Below are 20,300 nucleotides of genomic sequence, written 5' to 3'. Positions count from 1 at the left end.
AAAATCATGTTTTCTATATTATTTCAGTTACACAGCACCGTGATCTTTCTTCACATTTCACTGATTTTATTTTTAGAGCAATCAGCTGAGTCAGTGAACAAATTAATTAGCTGTCTAGGGCACATGGAATTACTTTTTTTTGTTATTTTATACCCACAATTGCAAATGTTTTCAGCTCACACGTTGTATCAAGGTCCTTCTATTTCACCTGTGGTTCTCATAAGTCTTATTTGATTACAATATCATGTTTTCTTTTTGGAAATATTAGTTGAACTTTGGCTTATACATCAATTCATTTTTCTTCTTTATTTTTCTTGCTGTGTGCCTTTAGAGTGAAGCTGCTTACACAACATACCAGCACAGTCCCCAGGACAGCTTTGCCGAGGTGCTCCTGAGAACTGGAAAATTAGCTGAGACAAAGAGTGAAGGGGACAGCCTGTTCCCAGCAACAGAAGGTACCATTCTTGTTACTCGGTGCTTCTCTGTACACAGTGGTAGATGCTACAGTTACAGTAATGCACTGAGACATTCACTAATGGCAGAACTGTTTATATCTCTAAATACCTTTTTAACAATTGGCCTTATGTTCTTAGACTAGAGGGCTGCTTATATGCAAATTGGCTGAGAAAAAAAATGTATCTTTTCCTGCCCACTGGGAGTTTTTGTCGGTCTTGCCATATCTTTGCCTGCCCCAGACTAGACACCTGTGACATGCAGGGGATAGGGAATAGCCACACTTGGTGTTATTCTTAATTATTTTATGTATTTTATGCATGACTGTTTGAGACAATGTGTATGTTCCTGTACAGAAAGAGTTGCTATTTTTCCCTAAAATGTATGTCCGAATGAAACTGAATATATATATATATATATATATATATATATATATATATATATATATATATATATATATATATATATATATATATATAAAATATATATTTTTTTTTTCTAAAACATTTTGAAGAATCATTATTTATACATATATAAAAAATATCCTTAAAACAGAATTTATATATATATATAAATTCTGTTTTAAGGATATTTTTTATATATGTATAAATAATGATTCTTCAAAATGTTTTAGAAAAAAAAATATATCATTGCAGTAAGTTCATTGATTAACCACTTCAGCACTGGCGTATAGACATATGATGTCCGCAGATGGGATCTCCCATCCTGGGCAGGCGTCATATGACGTGCTTGGCGCGCGCACCTGCAGCATCACTCAGCACCTGGTGTGCGCGGCCGCGATGTCCGCCGGGCACCCGTGATTGCCCAGGAACATAGCGGGACAGTGGATCTGTGTATGTAAACACACAGATCCACGTCCTGTCAGTGGAGAGGAGACTGATGGTGTGTTCCCAGTACAGAGAAACACTGATCGGTCTCCTCCCCTTGTGAGTCCCCTCCCCCCACAGTTAGAATCACTCCCATAGGGAACATATTAACCCCTGCAGCGCCCCCTGGTGTTAACCGCTTCCCTGCCAGTCACATTTACACAGTAATCAGTGCAATTTTATAGCACCGATCGCTGTGTAAACTGGATGAATTAGAGGGAATATAAACATAAACGATGGATCCCATACCATGTTAAAAGTCACTATCACAGTTGAACCGATTCCTCCAAATGAACGGGTTACCTCCACAACTATGGGCTATACATAAAAGGTGAGGGGGGAAGACATGGGGGAACAGAATAGCCACCCCACAAGACAGAAGTTGCATACGGAAAACCAACAACGTTATTCATTTGAATAGTATTGACTTTATTGTTTATCAAAAAATGATCAAATAATTGGCAGGCACAATGTCCCGCCCCTCCAAACACAGATAAAAATTGTGTTTAAAAAGAGTGGACAACATTGTGACTCACACTCAGCACAACAAGGTGCCACTCACACATGCAAACATACCACAATTACCTCCAAATACTTCCTAGTATCTATGCCTGAGAGGGCTTGGTAGGGGGTCACAGGGTGCTGAGCAATGCTTGCTGTATACAGGGCTGGTTGTAAGCTACTGGCACCGCTGACTCCTCTACTACCATAGACAGACATATGAAACCACGGCTCTCAGCCTAATGATACATTTTAGGAAGAAATTTTAAACAATGTACTAATCAGGTTGATCTAGTTGTAGGCTACAGCCTAGCATTGACACCTAATATGCTATAATAGCGTCTTCAGGCAGTTCCAAGTATACCCCCTAGGGGATTCATATGGGATTCATCACGGTATGGAATATATCCAAACTGAGTAACCAGCCGAGTGGGGGGGGGGGGGGAGGGATACTTGTTGGATCAAACCCCAAGTCACAAGTCACACATGACTTGCCCTTAGTCCCACATGATCCCTCATCGTGTGTCCCATGAGGTCTCCTGTAGTATATAAGGATACACTCAAAAATATGAGTGACAGTCGCTAGCCATCTATGTAATAGACTAACAATGTCAGCACATTAAGTCACTCCATGTCAGATTTTATTTGACTGATGGGTGACTAAGGTTCAAGCTAATCAATTCATGCTTTTTATTATTTAAAAAAAATAAATTGAAATGGGACTTATTGTGTAAGAAACGTTTTAGGTCCAGTTTTCATATGGACTCCCCTATGTGATTTTCTGTTTTTTGTCCTGCCACCACATAACTTTGTTGCATTGCAGCTCCCAAAAGCTTCCAAAAATAAGTACTAAAAACAGGTGTAATATTTGCTATTAAAAGGAAGCCACAAATCCCTATAAAGGGCAAGCTGATGCCTGAACTACAGCTCCCATGAATGAACACATAGCCTGCTGCTGATTGACAAGCCAGCAATCAGCAGTGACCATGCTGATAGCAATACACCCAATGGAGATATATTGACTTGTGTACAACCAGCTAGTTTATACATGGATTGATATTTTACCGGTTCAGCAGGGACAATTTTGATTCATCCATGACCAGCTTAAGTGTTTTTAATCCCATAATTGCAACCTTTCGGGACAGAAATATTGGGGCCTATTATCCTATCTTGGCTTTGTTATTTAGCAAGTCATTGATGTGTAAAAATTAAGCTGGCTAGTTCCAACATTATTGGCTGTATGTAGCAGATTTATTTCAAAATAACCTTGACTCATTCTGGGTACAAAGGCTTAAATACAATCTGTTTTTAAGCAGAGAAAACCTGCATGTTCAATAGCTCACATTCAATTATGAGACATTTTTCCATGGAGTCTGCCAGTGTCCGATTTACCTATACAATGTAATACAAAATAAGAATTTAAACAAAGCCCTATGCAATAATACAATGTAGTATGTAGGACAGAAATATTTTGAGCTCTCCCAACTTCCTGCTCAATTTTTGCTTGGAATACAGAATTGAATCTTCAATGGAACAGTATACATTGCAAAGGGTATATGAAACTTCTTTGAAGACTCTTACCTGGTTCTGCACTTCAGATAAGCAATTACACTGAGGTTCCTGAAAGTGTTAAGTGGAAGGATTTGCCTACTATTGTCACATTATCAGCTGTATTAAAAATGTTGTCAGTCTTGCTGTCATGCGTAAGAGATGTATAAGATCCCCAGAATGTATCTTGCTAAAGATTATATGCATGTTGCATTAAACCTAGACTCGTGTTGATGCCAGGGTAAAAACATGGGCTAACTATATTACCAGTGTATGAGAATTCTGGGAATGTTGATTTCATTTATTTAGTATACATAAAGCCATTTTTTTTTGTCATTTTAGATACTGTAGGGGAGGGCTATAACCACTGTACATTTTTTTGTGTCTTATTACGGAGATTTTCCTTCACTTTCTATCCAGTAGACTTAAAAGGAAGTAAGAGGATATCTTACAATGTGAAGAAAACGCCCTCTTAGACCGCTGTGTTCTTGCACAGCTTTGGCTACGGGGTCACTGATAGTGGAATCAGTAGCCACAAGAGCACAGCAAGGTTTGAGTGCCTGTGATCAGTCAGTAGTCTGTGCTGGTAGTAGCACTGTTAGGATGCCAGGAAACAGGACCAATTGACAGCAGGCAGGGCAGGCCAGTGACAGACTGGCATGTGTGCATGGCAGGTAGCAGAAGTTAGATGATAGCATGCAAGACTGGAGAAGCTGTAGCCTGCTCTAGATCAAAGGTCAAGCACAGGAATCAGAAACAGGCACACATATTGCTGTAGACCAAACTGCAGTGATCCAGTGCTATAGCCCTGTTTAAATAGCCCATTTGGCGCCTGTATTTCTGACAGGCATAGCCTGGGCATTCGCACACATTGGTGTAAATGGAAACGACATCTGTACTATGGTCAAGCCTTCCCTGACAGTTGTCAAGGGAATAAGTGTCCCCGTTGAAGAATCCCCCTCTATTTCTGTTCTGTGGACAGCTCCAAAGTTTGTATATAACCTCATATTCATCCCCGGGTTACATTGATGATGAGGACAATTTTTAGAAGGGCAGCAATAAAAAAACAGGCAGTGGCCCTAACTTCTCACTGCTTTATCCAAAAAAAAAAAAAAAAAAAAAAAAAATATATATATATATATATATATATATATATATATATATATATATATATATATATATATATATATATATATATATATATAAAATTTACTTTAAATGGCCTTTTACTTTAAATAGAAGGCAGCAAGCTACTGATTTTTCCAAAGGTGGGTACTTTATTGGTATATTATAACTTTACAATACAATTGAAATTTGTGTAGTTTCAGTTCTCTGTACAATACTTTACAGAACAGTGATCTGACATCTCATGTGACAGGTTCACATCAATGCAAGCTTTCAGACATATAGAGCTCCCTTTATGCATGGCATAACTTCTGTGATGAGTGAAAATAAAGCCCTGTGTAACCTACATGTTGCCGGAGTCATAGCTCACACAGGGCTATGGACTCCCAATCTCACAGTGCTAATTGGTCCACCATGGAAGTAGCAATATTTGCTTTAGCTTCCTCCTCTTAAAGCTGAGCTCCAGTTAGAAATTATATTATTTGTTTAAAAAGGTGCTTGCTTAGAATTATTTCTTGCTTGCATTGGTATTCAGGCACTGAGAAACCAAGACATCTTTCATTAATTTAAGCTTTATTCTTAGTCCCGTTAACATCCATTTAATAAGACTGGTTCCATGTACAAATGGCCATATCTACCTATGACCAAGCCAACTCAATGCAAAATGCATTGGGGTTGGTACTGTTGGATTACAGACCTAGAATATATATATATATATATATATATATATATATATATATATATATATATATATATATTTTTTTTTTTTTATTAAACAAGTCACAACATCATAATTTGAATATTTGTACATAGACTCCATGGCACCATAGAGCAGAAATTGGCTCTGGCATCTGACACCTGTCATACCCCAGACCAGGGAGGATGAGAGGAATCTGGAGCAGCACTAAATAGTTCAGAGATCTACTAATAAAATCGGTGGCCCCTATTCCCTCTATTCCCCTGGCCACCAGTCGTGTAACTTTCCACTTGTAGATCAGAAAAGCATGTGTTGAGTCATTTATTTCAGCCTATGCTAATATTTCCATGGGGGAATCATCTCAACCAAAGCAAATGTCAAAATGGAAAATATATAAAGGGACATAAAATATACACCCTAGGAATCATTAATTAAACAAAACAGTATTGTTTTAACAAGCACTTTTATTGTATACACATCAATAAAATGTAACAAACAGAATAAAAAAAGGATCTTTTGACAAATAAATTGGACAGCTCAAATTACCCCAATATAATATCACATTCAGTCTACCCGTTTCATGGTGGTTCAACTTTTTTAGAACTAAGGATGTGCTTTCACATAAACCCTAGAAATAAAACGAAGATCCTTCTACAAGAATAAATAACCACTTCCCAACCATAAGCTTCGGTAAAGACAGTAAAGCTACAGTGCAGGTCGGCTGCGCAAAATCACATACGTATAATTCTGCTCTTTCAGGTAGATGGCATGCATATGTGCCGCTGGTGCTGTGATTAGACACAGCACAAGCCAATTAGCTGATTGGCGAGGAGGAAGACAGGACAGAGCTCTGTCCTGTCGACAGGGATTTGTTTTTTTTTTTTGTTTCCTTGCACAGTAGGGGATAAAAAAACAGCACATCCCAGAGTCAAAGCGGCTCCTAGTACACATATAAAACACTTGTTAGCCACTTTGATCCCCCATGTTTAACCGCTTCCCAGCCAATGTGATTAGTACAGTGACAGTGCATATTTGTAGTACTCTATTAGTGTCACTTGTTCCCACAGTCAGTTGGTGTCTAATTGTTTGCTGCAATATCGCAGTCCCACTAAAAGTCGGTGATCACCACCATTACTAAAGAAAATAAATAAAAATTCCAGTATATATGTGTATGTATATACCGTATATACTCGAGTATAGGCCGACCCGAATATAAGCCGAGGCCCCCAATTTACCCCCAAAAAACTGGGAAACTTATTGACTCGTGTATAAGCCGAGGGTGAGACATGCCTGCCCATCCCTGTGTGTCCATCCATCCCTGTGTGTGTGTCCGTCCATCCCTGTGTGTGTGTCCGTCCATCCCTGTGTGTGTGTCCATCCATCCATCCCTGTGTGTGTGTGTCCATCCCTGTGTGTGTGTCCATCCATCCCTGTGTGTGTGTCCGTGCAGCCTTGTGTGTCCAGCCTACCTGTGTCCCGAGCCTCCGTCCCGAGCCTCTGTCCCGTGCCTCCGTCGTCCCGTGCCTCCGTCCCGTGCCTCCTCCGTCCCGTGCCTCCTCCGTCCCGTGCCTCCTCCGTCCCGTGCCTCCGTCGTCCCGTGCCGAGCCTCCGTGCTTCTGCCATGCTTCGTCGGCGTCTCGGCGGCCATTCCTCTGTTCAAAAGCCGCGCCTCCGTCTGTGATAGGCGGAACACTCAATTTCCCAGCAGTCTGTGGTCCGCCTATCACGGACATCCTCTCATCCTCGTCCGTAGTATGAGGATGAGCGAATGTCCGTGATAGGCGGACCACTGACTGCTGGGAAATTGAGTGTTCCGCCTATCACAGACGGAGGCGCGGCTTTTGAATACTAGAATGTCCGCCGACACGCTGATCGGGCAGGCAGACGGCGATGACTCGAGTATAAGCCGAGGGGGGCACTTTCAGCCTCAAAAAAGAGGCTGAAAATCTCGGCTTATACTCGAGTATATACGGTATATATATCTCTCCCATAGTTTGCATACATTATAACTTTTGCACAAACCAATCAATATATGCTTACTGGGATTTTTTTTATTTTGTACAGAATACAAATTGGCCTTACATGATGTATATTTTCTTTTATTTATTTTTTTTGGACATGTCTTATTGCAGAAAGTAAAAACATTTTATTTTTATTTTTTTTCTCAAAAATCTTTAGCTCTTTTTCATTTATTACTCAAATAAAAAAAAAAAGAAAACACAGAGCCAATACTACCAAACTAAAGCTCTATTTTTTGGGGAAAAAGGAATACATTTAATTTATGTACAACATTTTGTATGACTGCACATCTGTCAAAGTAACACTGCCATAGGGGGTACGTTTTCAGATTTCAAAAAAATATATCTTGAACATAAACAAAAAGCAAAACTTGCATATCAGCTCCACTGTGGTCGCTGTAGTGGGAAAAGCTTGGAGACTCAGACTCCATGTCTGAACCACCTACTTTAATAGTGATGTTTGACAGGTCAGTAGACCCCTGGTCTGCCCTGCCTCCCATGAAGTAACACTTTGACTAACAGGCGATTGTCTCCTGGTCTGCCACGATCATTTTCACCTGTGATTATCAGGCTTTGCAACTGAGCACTAGGTTCAGTATATGCGCCCCAATCCTGCACACATTCTCATTATGCAATGGTCCTACTAGTGACGTCACTGAGATGGTATGTATCCACCTCCATGATACCTCCTCTTGGTGCCCAGCTGTAGCTGCTTCAAATGGAGCAAAGACATCACACAGTTTTATAAGGTATATTTCATCTAAACAGTGAGAAATTAGAAGCTTTGCAATGTCTAACAAGACTTACCTGTATCCTAGAGTTTAGTTTTATTATCATGGCAGGAATTCAAAGTAAATTCAAAGTATATGTTGTGGGGGAATGGAAGGATTAAAGAAGACCTGTTCATTTACCCAACCCTAACTAATCCCTGGTCACAAAAGTGTTAAATTCATCCATTTCCTGATACTTGTTCTTTTCTGTATGCTGTTAGCACAACATAACCCTTTAGGTTATTTGCTTTGTCTACAGTGTGATTCTTTGTATACATTAGAAGCAAAACTGTTATAGAATTTTGAAATGTCTTTATATTATCAGTAGTGGTCATGACCCATATCAAGCAAATCCCTCATCACCTGCTGCAGAGTGCCCGTTGCTGTGCGAGTGGGTCATGCTTGAATCTATTGCGTCATTCTTGACATTTCTGGAGCAACCTGTGCAGAGGCTCCCTTTTCTTTCTTCCCACAGAATGGCATGTCATGGGCCTGCTCCCACTTAACACGTCATGACATAAAATGAATGTATACACACATACATGGTAATTTGTCTCTCACATTCTCATTCCTTTTTCTGTATTCTGGCTGCTGCTGTGTGAATGCCAGGTCTGTATGCCGGTCTTGGAATGTTCCTCCAGATTCATTCACTCATTAGATACTATATACACTTAAAGTGGACTCGGACTCCTAAACTGGTTGTAAACCCTCACATATAACTTTTTTTTTTTACTACTTTATATTATATATTATATTTTTCTTTCTTTCATACATATAATACAAGTACAACGCCTCTCCAGAGGCTCATACAATTTGATCAAATACATACAGAAAAAGGAACATTTAACTATGCCATTTTTGCCTCCCCTCATCAGTCAACGGAGCCGGGCAGACCCTCTATAACTTATAGTAGCCCCTAAACTCTTTGCCCGTCCTCCCTCAACTGATGCTGGGAGCAAATAATTATGAAGCATATCAGGAAATAATCCCTTGAACAGGGATGGCGAACCAAAATTTATTCATTCATTCATATTTCCCTTCCCACATTTAGTACCAATTCCCTTTTTTAAACCCCCCCCCCCCCCCCCCCCGTTACCCCCTCCCACCTTCCCGTGCAACCTAAACTAGACTTCCCCGTCTATCATGTTATTAGTAGTTTGAATCTTCAGAGACAAGAAGGTAACATTTATTAATTACCCACTCTCTACCACCTATCTTCCCATCCCAGTCATTTGCTATATCCCACTTTAAATCTCTCTCCTCACACTTTCTTTATAATCTTCCTTCACCTCTATAATGGCCACCCCATTTTTTTTCAGCCATGGCGTCCACATTTTTAAGAATTTATCCAATGTCTTTCATCTTGTAAATACCACTTTTTCCCTCCATACATTAGCATCCATTACCCATCACCCTCCCCCATTCCTCCATTGTGTGGGGCTTTACAGATAGCCAATTTTGAGCAATTCATTTTTGTGCTTGAAATAAGCCTCTTATTAAAGTGGTCTTGATATTTTTAGATATACTATTATCTTCTATTTTACCCAGCAGACATAATGTGGCGTCCATCTCCAGCTCGGTCGGTCCCAAAGATAGTATTCATTTCCTCGAGTATATCATTCCAATACCTAAATAGTTTTGGACACCTCCACATCAGGTTGACCGAATCTCCTATTCCGTGGCATCTTGGGCATTTATCATCAGCTCTATATCCATACCGGAAAAGTTTCTTTGGGGTGTAATAAGCCCTATGTATCATAAATAATTGTGAGATTTTTTGTGAGGGTGACACTGACACTTGGGTACTCATTTCCATTATCCTTTTCCATTGTTCTTCAGTAATTTTTACTCCCAAATCTACCTTCCATCTGTTTTTATTTTTAGCCAGTCTTTCACTATTAACTATTTTCCAACTTATTTATTCATATATCTCAGATATCAAACCTTTAGACAGACCGGCCTTAACTATTTTTTGTATGAGGGGGGTTCTACACCATTCTATTTGTGTTGTAAATTGAGCGCTCAGGGCGTGTCTGACTTGGAGATACCGATAAAATGAGTGGTTTGGGACACCATACTCCTCTCTCAGCTCAGCAAAAGATTTGAGGGTACTCCCCCTTTACAGTTGAGCACGTTTTCTGATGCCGCAAACCTCCCATTCTTTTATTTTACCCACGGGGTGCACTGGTCCAAATCATTTGGTGGATGGGGGATTATGGTGTGGGGTTGTTTTTCAGGGGTTGAGCTTGGCCCCTTAGTTCCAGTGAAGGGCACTCTTAAGGCATCAGCATACCAAGACATTTTGGACAAAATTTCAAATTTGCTTCTGGAAAAATGGTCAAACATTCCTATAAACCCACGGCAAAACATTGTGGACAGCTTTCACAGAGGAGTTGAAGCTGTTATAGCTGAAACGGGTGGGCCAATTCAATGATGAACCCTACGAACAAAGACTGGGATGCCATTAAAGTTCACGTGTGTAAAGGCAGGTGGCCCAATACTTTTGACAATATAATGTATACGAGTTGTAGGAGACTGAGGACATATTTCAGGAGGCTGTTATATCTTGGGGAACATTACATGAGACTGCTAGAGATTACTGTTACAGCCTTTTTTACAAAACTACACTTCCACATTTGAACCCCCTACAGCCCCCTTAAAACGTAAATGTACCACATGTGATGTGTGTGTGCGTTGCAACATGAATTTCTGAAAGAGCAAAGAAAAAGAAACATAAAAAGTGGAAAGGGATGTAATAAAATATAAACACTGTCCCATGACGGTCCACCTCTGTACTAGCCCCCATTCCATACAAAAATGTGCTGGTCCAGTTTGTATCCCCAGGATACTATCAAATAGAAAAATGGATAACTGCTCTCAAATGTATGAAAGTTCCAAAAGGGTTTATTGGCATTTCATCAATACAAAGCCATCACAGCTAAAACAGCTGTTCCCTAACTGATGTAGCTGTAATGTCTTGGTATTGATGCATTACCAATAAACCTGTTTGGAATTTGAATGAATTTGAGAGCATTCATTCACTTTTCCATGTGATAAGAGGAAAGAGGTGGCCGGCACGCAAAAGTAAGATAGCACAAAAGAAATACACCAAGACATATAACTTCTAGAAGCTAGTCTAAAGTATATTGCTAGAAGCCAGTCTAAAGCACCATGGTAAGAAAAACACAGACGACTGCCTGCAAGGGTCCAAGAGCCTCACAATAAGTGGCAAAGGGTCACAGGTTGGGTATCAGGAGCCTAGATACACCTAGCTTATAAGGAGTTACCCCACTTATACACTGTCCACATATGCTTCTGGTTATTGTATTGCAATGATGGTGTCATCAGGATGACAGGTTCTGGAAACAGGAAGAGCTACCATATTTATTTGTGTACAACACGCACAGGCGTATAATACACACTCCAATTTTAGGAGGTAAGTTTAAGGAAAAAAACATACATTTTAAATAAAGAACTTTGAAGCAAAATTAGGGTCACAGCTCATCAATGCACCCTGCTCAGTGCTCATCTGCAGCCATTAAATGGACCAACAATGCAGCTCAATGCCCATTTGCAGCCTATAAATTGACCAACAATGCAGCCTGTTCAGTGCCCACCTGCAGCCTCACCTTTACCATCATTGCAGCCTTGCCAGTGTTGGATTATCCCTGCTGTCTCCGAGGGAAGAGGAGGAGCAAGCGCCGCTGAATTACACAGAGCCACGGTCTACTGTGTACCTGGCGCTCAGTCACTCACAGCCACGCCTCCTGGCCCTGCTCATATGATGGACATAACAGTGGCCCAATGCGGGGCCATGAGGCGTGGCTGTGAGTGACAGAGCACCAGGTACACAAGAGATTGTGTCTCTATGTAATTCAGCCACACTCGTTCCTCTTCCCTAAAAAAAAAAAAAAAAAAATAATAATAATAATCAATATGCTATAAAACTCTCCCCTATTTTGTAGACGCCATAACTTTTGCGCAAACCAATCAATATACGCTTATTGCGATTTATTTTTTGCCAAAAATATGTAGAGGAATACATATCGGCCTAAACTGTTGGGAAAAAATATTTTTTTATATATTTTTTGGGGATATTTATTATAGCAAAAATTTAAAATGTGTTTTTTTTCATAATTGTCACTCTTCTTTTGTTTATAGTGAAAAAAATAAAAACCACAGAGGTGATCAAATACCACCAAAAGAAAGCTCTATTTATGAGAAAAAAAAGGACGTCAATTTTGTTTGGGAGCCACATGGTACGATCGCACAATTCTCAGTTAAAGTGACGCAGTGCCGAATCGCAAAAAGTGGTCTGGTCTTTGGCTAGCCAAATGGTTTTGGGGCTTAAGCGGTTAAAGTGTAACTCCACTCTCCCCATCACTGCTATCTTGTGAGATGGTACATGGATGAGACCCTGTCACAGCACAGTTACCGTAATTAGAGCAGACCGATATAATGATTGATTATTTACCTACTGACTGTTCTTGTTGCTTGGCGTTGCTCTTTACTGTATCAATTTTATATTGTGTAAGTGATGATTGTTCGGGCAGTTACTTTCTGTAACATTTTCTGGTCAGATTTCCTATATTATGTAGCAGTAGGCTTGCTTCCATTTATAGGGCTAAAGAGAAGCTATTTTCCTTGTTTGAGGAAATAAAAATATGATCAGAGCTGTGCCTGGTCTCAAGTAGCGCTAAAGAAAATGCATTCTTCAAGAAAACAAGGGCTGCCTCTGCTTCTATTATTCTGTTCAAATTTTCCTTCATCTCCCTGGCAGTTGATGAAGTGTAGCAATACCGATCGTGGTAGTTTTCAGCTTCCATAGTGATGCAGGGTCAGAGCAGGTAACAGAATCCCGCAGGCAGTGGCAGACAAAGGCAGCAGATAAATATGTACAGTTCTGCTAATGTGTCATGTAGAACTAAGGCTTTAATACAGCAAGTATAATGCAACTTGTCCAAGTGTTCTTCTCTGTTTTCCTTCCCAGTACTGCCTGCAGCTAAACTGTCTTCCTTATCCCAGAAGCTGACTGAATGCTCTGGCATATTAATGCGGCAAAGGCCTTTAATGAAGTGACTCCATTCTTACACTTTGTTACCTACAAAAAAATAAGCTTAGGATAAGAGACGTGTCTACAAACTATTCCAATGTAGGCATCCCTGGAGCAGTAGTTCTGCCATCACAGGAAATGGGCAACAGCAGCAAGAAAGGAGGCAATGATAACAACTGTTATTATTATTAGCTCTGCCCGTGAAATACTGTATATTAAAATATAAGCTTAAAGTGGTTGTTAAGCCACTTGTATAAATAGCTCCCATCCCCATCTGTATTAGAACAATACGTTCCCCTGTGTCTGTGCTATATCATAAATATGCTTATCTGTACTGATAACACATCATCTTCCTGCAGTCAGTTGCCTCCTCTCCCCTGCCTAGCTGCCAGTTCCAGCGGATGGGGCCAAGCACTGCCGCTGTTGTCAGCCGGGGAGGAGAGAAGAGAGACGGAGCTGAGGAGTCACATGGTTGCAGGAAGATCTGTTATCAGTACAGATAAGCATATTTATGATATAATACAGACACAGGGGAACATATTGTTCTATTACCGAGCGGATGGGAGCTTTTAATGTTAAGTAGATGAGCAGCAGTGGGGGGGGGGGGGCACTGACACGGGCAGACAGAGAGGAGAGGGGTGAAATGATGGAGGAGAGGATACAGGAGACAGAGAGCAGGGCTGCGGCTGACGGAGGCACGTACGCTGACAATGGTGTCAGGGCTCAGCATGCCTGATATATCGTGATCAGCGTACAGGGGGAGGGGATAGCCAGGCAGAATCAGAGAGGTAATACGGGGGGCCAAACAATACAGCACAAGAAGACTGGCTGGCGTATTGTCCCTCAAAAGTATGGGCCAATGTTTTTTAATGACGTGTTCTAGAGATGTATAATCCCTGCTGAAATCTGTCAAGAATGCTAAGTTGTTCTTATTATCCTAGGATCTCTTGGATCTATTCTCCAATAGATCCTGAACAGTGCTCCATAAGATATTCTAAGCTTGGAATATGTTTTTATAATGTAACCCTGCTTTAAATTTCTCCACAACTTTATCCCTGATCTGTCTGGTATGTTCCTTGGCCTTCATGTAGCTGTTTGTTCACTAAGATTCTCTAACAAACCTCCACAAACTTCACAGAACAGCTGTATTTATACTGAGATTAAATTACACACAGGTGGACTCGATTTACTAGATAAGTGACTTCTGAAGGCAATTGGTTTCACTAGATTTTAGTTAGGGGTATCAGAGAAAAGGGGGCTTAATACAAATGCATGGCATACTTTTCAGATATTTATTTGTAAACATTTTGAAAACCATTTATCGTTTTTTCTTCTACTTCACAATTTGGTGCCACGTTGTGTTGATCTATCACATAATATCCCAATTAAACACATTTACGTTTTTGGTTGTAACATGACAACATGTGGAAAATATCAAGGGGTAGGAATAATTTTCTAAGGCGCTGTACAGTGTGTCATGCAGCACCAGTACAAAAACCTTGCCCTGAGTGTGGTCTGATCGTTCCGGTGCTGTTGAGTGCCCCTTCTGGAGTCGTTGGACAGCTTTAGGCTGAGCAGGTAGATCAATTTTGAGCGGTCATTATTTTTTTACAGTATACTGTAAGTTTGTGTTTAATATGCTTCCTATTTGCTAATGTATATGGCAATATTGACATTGGTATAATTGCTAACGCAAATGTATAATGCATGGTTTATTGGCCATGCATATTTCTTTTCATGCATATGTGTTCTATGAATTTCATGCTGTTCCCTGACACATAATTGCCTTGGCAGTGCAAATACGTATATTTCTCACACTGGCGTTAATGAGGTTTACTTCTTGCTTTATGAGCATTGAGTGGGTGAGGTTGGTGGTGAATAGACGATCAAAGCAGATAACACCTGTTTTCCTTTTGTTCAAACAGTTGAATAGCATTCTCTCTTCTATTCAGATACAGCGTAGCACATGCTAACACAATGCTTTGCAAATTTAATGCATGATAGTTTTGCAGTCATTACAGTGTTCCCGAGAATTGGTAAAGAACACCATTCTGAACAAAAATGTTTTCATAGCTGATTATAGCAGTTTTTTTTTTTTTTTTTCTCCTTTAAAGCCAACCTCTAGGCATATAAAAAAATAAAATAAAAATCCCGTTATGTATTAATATCAGAATATTAACCCGATTCACACTGTTGCAAAGCATTATCACATGTGTGTTGCTATGTATTGAAAGCTTTGTCAACACGCCACAGTAAACGTTACAACGCACTTGAGCTTTTTTTTTTTTTTTTTCCCCAATGCCATATACCACGCACATTTTCTGTAATGGTGTGCTCTTTTTGTATTTGTAGGCCATTCAAAATGGCCTGTGTGTTACTGCAATGCATAGATGTGAATCTGCCCTTTAGTGTATTTTTAAATATAGTTTGTATTAGCTCTGTCTTTATGCTTGCTTTGTGTAATTCCCTATAGAACAATGCAGACTGAGAGTGAGGATCAACAGAACAATACAAATATTCCTCAGCATACCCTCCAGCTAGTCAGCACAACATATTTAAACTTAAAGATTTTTTCAAAATCTAGGTTAAAAGCAAAGTCATGCCAAGGCATTCTTGTAAACTGTGCCTTTACGCTCAAACTGGGGTGCTCAACCCTTTGAAGAGCAAGGGCCACTTAAGTGATTTGGTAACCGGTCACAGGCCACAATTAGCGATGGGATTTTAACCCCCCCCAAACCGCAAATGTAAACACGCTCTTACTGTCCTGAGCCCCCTAGGGCTGCTTTCACATTGATGTGCTGCAGTTTACCCTCAGTGTGGTGCACCTGCAGCTTTCCTGCAGGTTAGCTGCACCGAGAAATAGATTTCTATTAAATCTTGTGGGTTCAGTGTGCTTTCAAAAAGCACACTAAACCCACAGCATACTGTATAATAGTAGTCTATGGATCAGTGCAGCTAACCCGCAAGAAACCTGCAGGTGCACTGTGCTGCATCTGTGCATAGATGTGAAAGCAGTCTAACAACCCATTTTTAGAAGTGCTAATCTGTCCATTGCAAAAGTGTTGTGTTTAAGCCTGGCCATAGATGGTTTGAATCTCGGCTGGTTCGGCAGGAACCGGCTGAGATTCCAACTGTGTATGGGAAGGCTGAGTATACCACTTTGATCAATCAACTTGGGTACAACCAGCCTGCCGATTTATACTTGTGATTATCGCTAGTGGCTGCTATAGCAGCTAGCAATAATCACTGTAGTCTCCCGGAAGGGACAGCTTCCCCCGCCAGGAAAACACAATGTCTCGGCAGGAGGGCTTCCCCTATCAGCACTGTCTGTGTTGATGGTGGAATTGTGCAAATTTATTTTTCTGCAACCATGGGTTAGCACCGTCTATAGCCTGCCTAAAAAATGCCTAATACACTGAACTTTTCCTCTTCCAACTTCTGCTGGCATTGCTCTCCAGATTGCTAGAAAGGTCCTTGGTGAAGTGCTCTTGGTATCACTTCGCCTGGGAGAAGAACCAGCGCTACAGAGGTAGCTCCGGCTTATGCGACTCCTACTCCCTCTGAGGCCGCCTGCTTCCTCTGTTGCCAGCGCTGTCTCCGTGCACACTGATGCTGGGGAATGGTGGACACCCCTGCACTAAACTATCTATGTTCCATACTATCTGACAGATACACAGAATAGCAATAAATAATTGGAGAGTCAACTTACCTACTTCTAGATATATTAGCTGTGCATAATAACACAAAAAATGTATCCATATATAATCACATGTAATAATTAGAAATCCTATATTTTTTTTTTTTTATCTATCTTAGTCGGGCCGCATGCTAGTTTTCTTTTTTTCTGCTCTGTGGGAGGAGCTAAACCACACCGTGTTGTGTTGCTGATGTCACTGTTTATTATTTGTTTTTTTGCCCCTGAGCCATGCTGGTGCTTTGTTTTACCTTTCCAGTAGTGAGGTGTTTTTTTTTTTAATTTTTTTTTTGTTTTTTTTTAGCATTTGTACAGAAGTTTTTTTTACACGTTTATGCCTGTGTTTCGGATTTGAGGTTTTTTTTTTTGTTTTGTTTTTTTGCCAATGGAAAGCTAGTGACTAGACATAAACAAAGTGATACCACACCTTGGTGTGAACAGGCACCATGAAATATAATGGGAGTCCTAGTGTCAAGTAATTGGCAGCACTTCTGGCAGCGTCCAGAAGCCAGACTCGTGGAAGGCAGCTGAATTGAAAAATCCTAGTGTCAGCAGGTTTTAATCGGGACAAGGTTTCTTCCTGTCCTCTGAATTGATAACCCCTCGTCTCTGTAATGTCTGATGGATTTTGTCCAGCCAGTGCCTGGCCCCTATACAGGCCCGACATTGGGATTGAGGGCTTCTTCTGTTGCAGGTGAGTGGTAATGTTGTGCATTAAGTAGTAAACGGGGACCATATTTGGACAGCAATAAGTGTATACAAAGGTATAAGCATCCTTTAATTTATGTATGTAATAATGAAGCAAGATGCCTGCTAGACGTGGCATGTAAGATGTTAATAGAATTTAGACTTGACCCATGGCGCCTTCCTTTTGTGTGCGAGTTTTGCTGCCGATGTTCTCTTTAGGTTTCACAGTAATGACTAGGTGCGGTAACTAGCGCAGCAGAAGGTGGCAGGCAGCCATGATTTTCAATAAGGAGCACCTGTGTGTTTTTTATTTTTTATTTTTTTTGTGGGTAAATCGCGTAGGAGGAAATTTAGAGCACTAAACAAAGTGATAATATCCTAATCAAAGCATTAAACAAAACAATGTGACAGCCATCAGTCCAAAGCTGAATTCTCCCACATTTATAAGCGCACCTGACAGATTTCTGTAAATGTAAATGCCAACAATTTAACAAATTTCTGACGCACTTGTTACCGATCTGCTAGGCACTCACCATATCATAATAACTATAATACATATAATGCTGCATTAAAGAGAAACCAGCGTGTGGTAAGCTATTATTGTAATGTTTACATGAAATTATGTTTTTCTTCACAACTTTCTCATTTTTACATGATATTATATCTTGCATAGACATCACTAGGGACTTTTTTTGTTAGTTTCCCCAACTGGAGAGATGTTTCATCACTTCCTGTTGTGAAAAATAGTGAAGGTAAATCTCATAAACCTAGACCCAGACTTAAGTAAATATTTGACAGAGGATCTAACCCTTCCCTACTGTATCCAAACCAAAATAAAACATGTCTGGAGTTAGTCTTTAAAGGACAACTTTACCTTTAGTAAATCCAGAAATACACAAACCTGTGCAACTACCTCCTAAAATGGTATTGCAGCGATCTCACCGGTGCTTAGGCGGAGGTAGCTGACCGCTCATCTACAATTGTCAATCCAACAGAAAAAAAAAGCCTGCACCACTGTAAATGCTCTGCAGTCATAAGCTTTATTCAGTGGGTCTCAAATAACAGCCATCGGACGTCAACACGTTTCAGCCAAAGACAGCCTTATTCATGACTCATATCATGAATAAGGTCGTCTTTGGCTGAAATGTGTTGATGTCTCGTGGCTGTTTTTTTTAAATGTATGTTTATTGAAAAATTTTTGAGCAAAACAAAAGAATTGCAAGTACTTTACAGTAACCATTGATATTGGCAAAACGTAGCAGTGGTATCATCGATCAAATTACAAAGGGGCAAAAGAAAAACATATATAAGTACCATATAAGAAAAGAAGAAGGGTACACCAGGTATCTGCACAAAATGATAATTTTATAGTAAAAAGAAGAAAGAGGACACAATATGTGGATAATGGGATTGAAGACATTGATATGATATCCCTAGTAAATCGCCTCAGGGGGGATCAGCAGAGGGGCCGACAGTGGATTCTGGGTTTAATAAAGAGTTGTCCCAGGGATCCCATACCATAGAAAATTTAGACAGAGAATCTTGAGCTACTGCCATCATATGTTCCATCCTACGTATCTGTGCAATGGATGAGACTACTTGGGTTTGTGTAGGAGGTATAGGAGATAGCCAATGGGCAGGTATTACTCTTATAGCCGCTAGGAGTATAAAGGCCATCAGTTTTTTTAGCATGTTTGAGGATACCCGGGACCGGAAGGCCCAATAAGTAGTGTGTTGGATTCAGCGGGATATCTTTCTCTAATACTGATTGGAGCAGGGATTGAACCATAGACCAGAAAGGTGTGATCAATGGGCAATCCCAGAAGATATGGTAATGTGTACCCACATCTTGTAGACATCTCCAACATAAACGGGACAATGAAGGATCATATTTATATAAAACTTCAGGGGTCTTGTACCAGAACATCAACACCTTGTAGGCTGTCTCTTTCTGCTCAACACATCTCAAAGCTTTGGAAATGGAAGTCCAGATCTCCTGCCATTGAGGGAGAGAAACAGGAGTGGGTAAAATCTTGGCCCATCTCCGCATATAGAGGTGGGAATCCAACGTTAGTGGCAATGAGTCAAAAAGAATCCTGTGTATAAAGGATATTAGACCTCTCTGTTGAGGTCCCTGGGTGCATAAGACCTCAAAATCGTTAGGCTTCTCTAGGGTCATGGCAGGAGATATGGAGCAAAAATAATGTTTAAATTGAAGATATGTAAAAAAGAACTGTTGCGGGATTTCAAATTTGTTTTGGAGGTCTGGGAAGGACATAAGTTTGCGGGTCACTGGGTGGACCAGGTGACAGAGTTGAAAAATGCCCGCTTGAGACCACAGAGCCATAGCCACCGTAGAAAGGCTGTCAGGTATGTCTGGGTTGCAAATAACATTTAAAAGGGGTGGGCATGGGAAAGAGAGAGAGAACTTCTTATGGCATTTTTTTCAAATGGATAAAGTAAATAGCATTGGTTCTAAGCTTATGTGTTTAAGTTGTGACATAGAAGAAGGTAAGTCGGACCACAACATAGAACAAGGATGAACGGGGCTAGTGACACTCATCTCCAATTCTGCCCATTGACTTGTTGCAAAGTGTGATGACCAGGAGACCGTCGCTGATAGGTGGAATGCGTAGTAATACTTAACAATATCGGGGGCTCCCAGACCTCCATGTGAGCGTGGGGCGAAGACAACTGTGTGAGCAATTTTATGTGATCTGTTCCCCCAAATAAATTTAGTGAAGGCCCGCTGAATACTTCTTAGTTGAGACATAGGGAGGGCTATAGGTAAGGTTTCGAAAAGGTACAGAAACTTTGGAAGTATAGCCATTTTCAGAACGCTTATCCTTCCTAAAAGAGACAAGGGG

General features: G+C 40.5%; 1 protein-coding gene across 2 annotated transcripts in view; it reads left to right on the top strand.

The window, feature by feature from the left end:
- The window catches only part of NBAS (NBAS subunit of NRZ tethering complex), a 1,050,553-nt gene that overhangs the window by 519,799 nt on the left and 510,454 nt on the right, over positions 1-20,300 (top strand). For both annotated transcript variants that reach the window (XM_077488811.1, XM_077488809.1), the window contains one exon: positions 332-455. In XM_077488811.1, coding sequence (XP_077344937.1) covers positions 332-455 — 124 coding nt within the window. The remainder of the gene's footprint in view (positions 1-331; positions 456-20,300) is intronic.

Source organism: Lithobates pipiens, unplaced genomic scaffold (assembly GCF_037356315.1).
Source record: "Lithobates pipiens isolate NorthernLeopardFrog02 unplaced genomic scaffold, aLitPip1_a1.2 Scaffold_18, whole genome shotgun sequence".
Classification (NCBI taxonomy): Eukaryota; Metazoa; Chordata; class Amphibia; order Anura; family Ranidae; genus Lithobates; species Lithobates pipiens.
The sequence above is the reverse complement of the archived record's forward strand: the minus strand, read 5'-3'. Positions and strand labels throughout refer to the sequence as shown.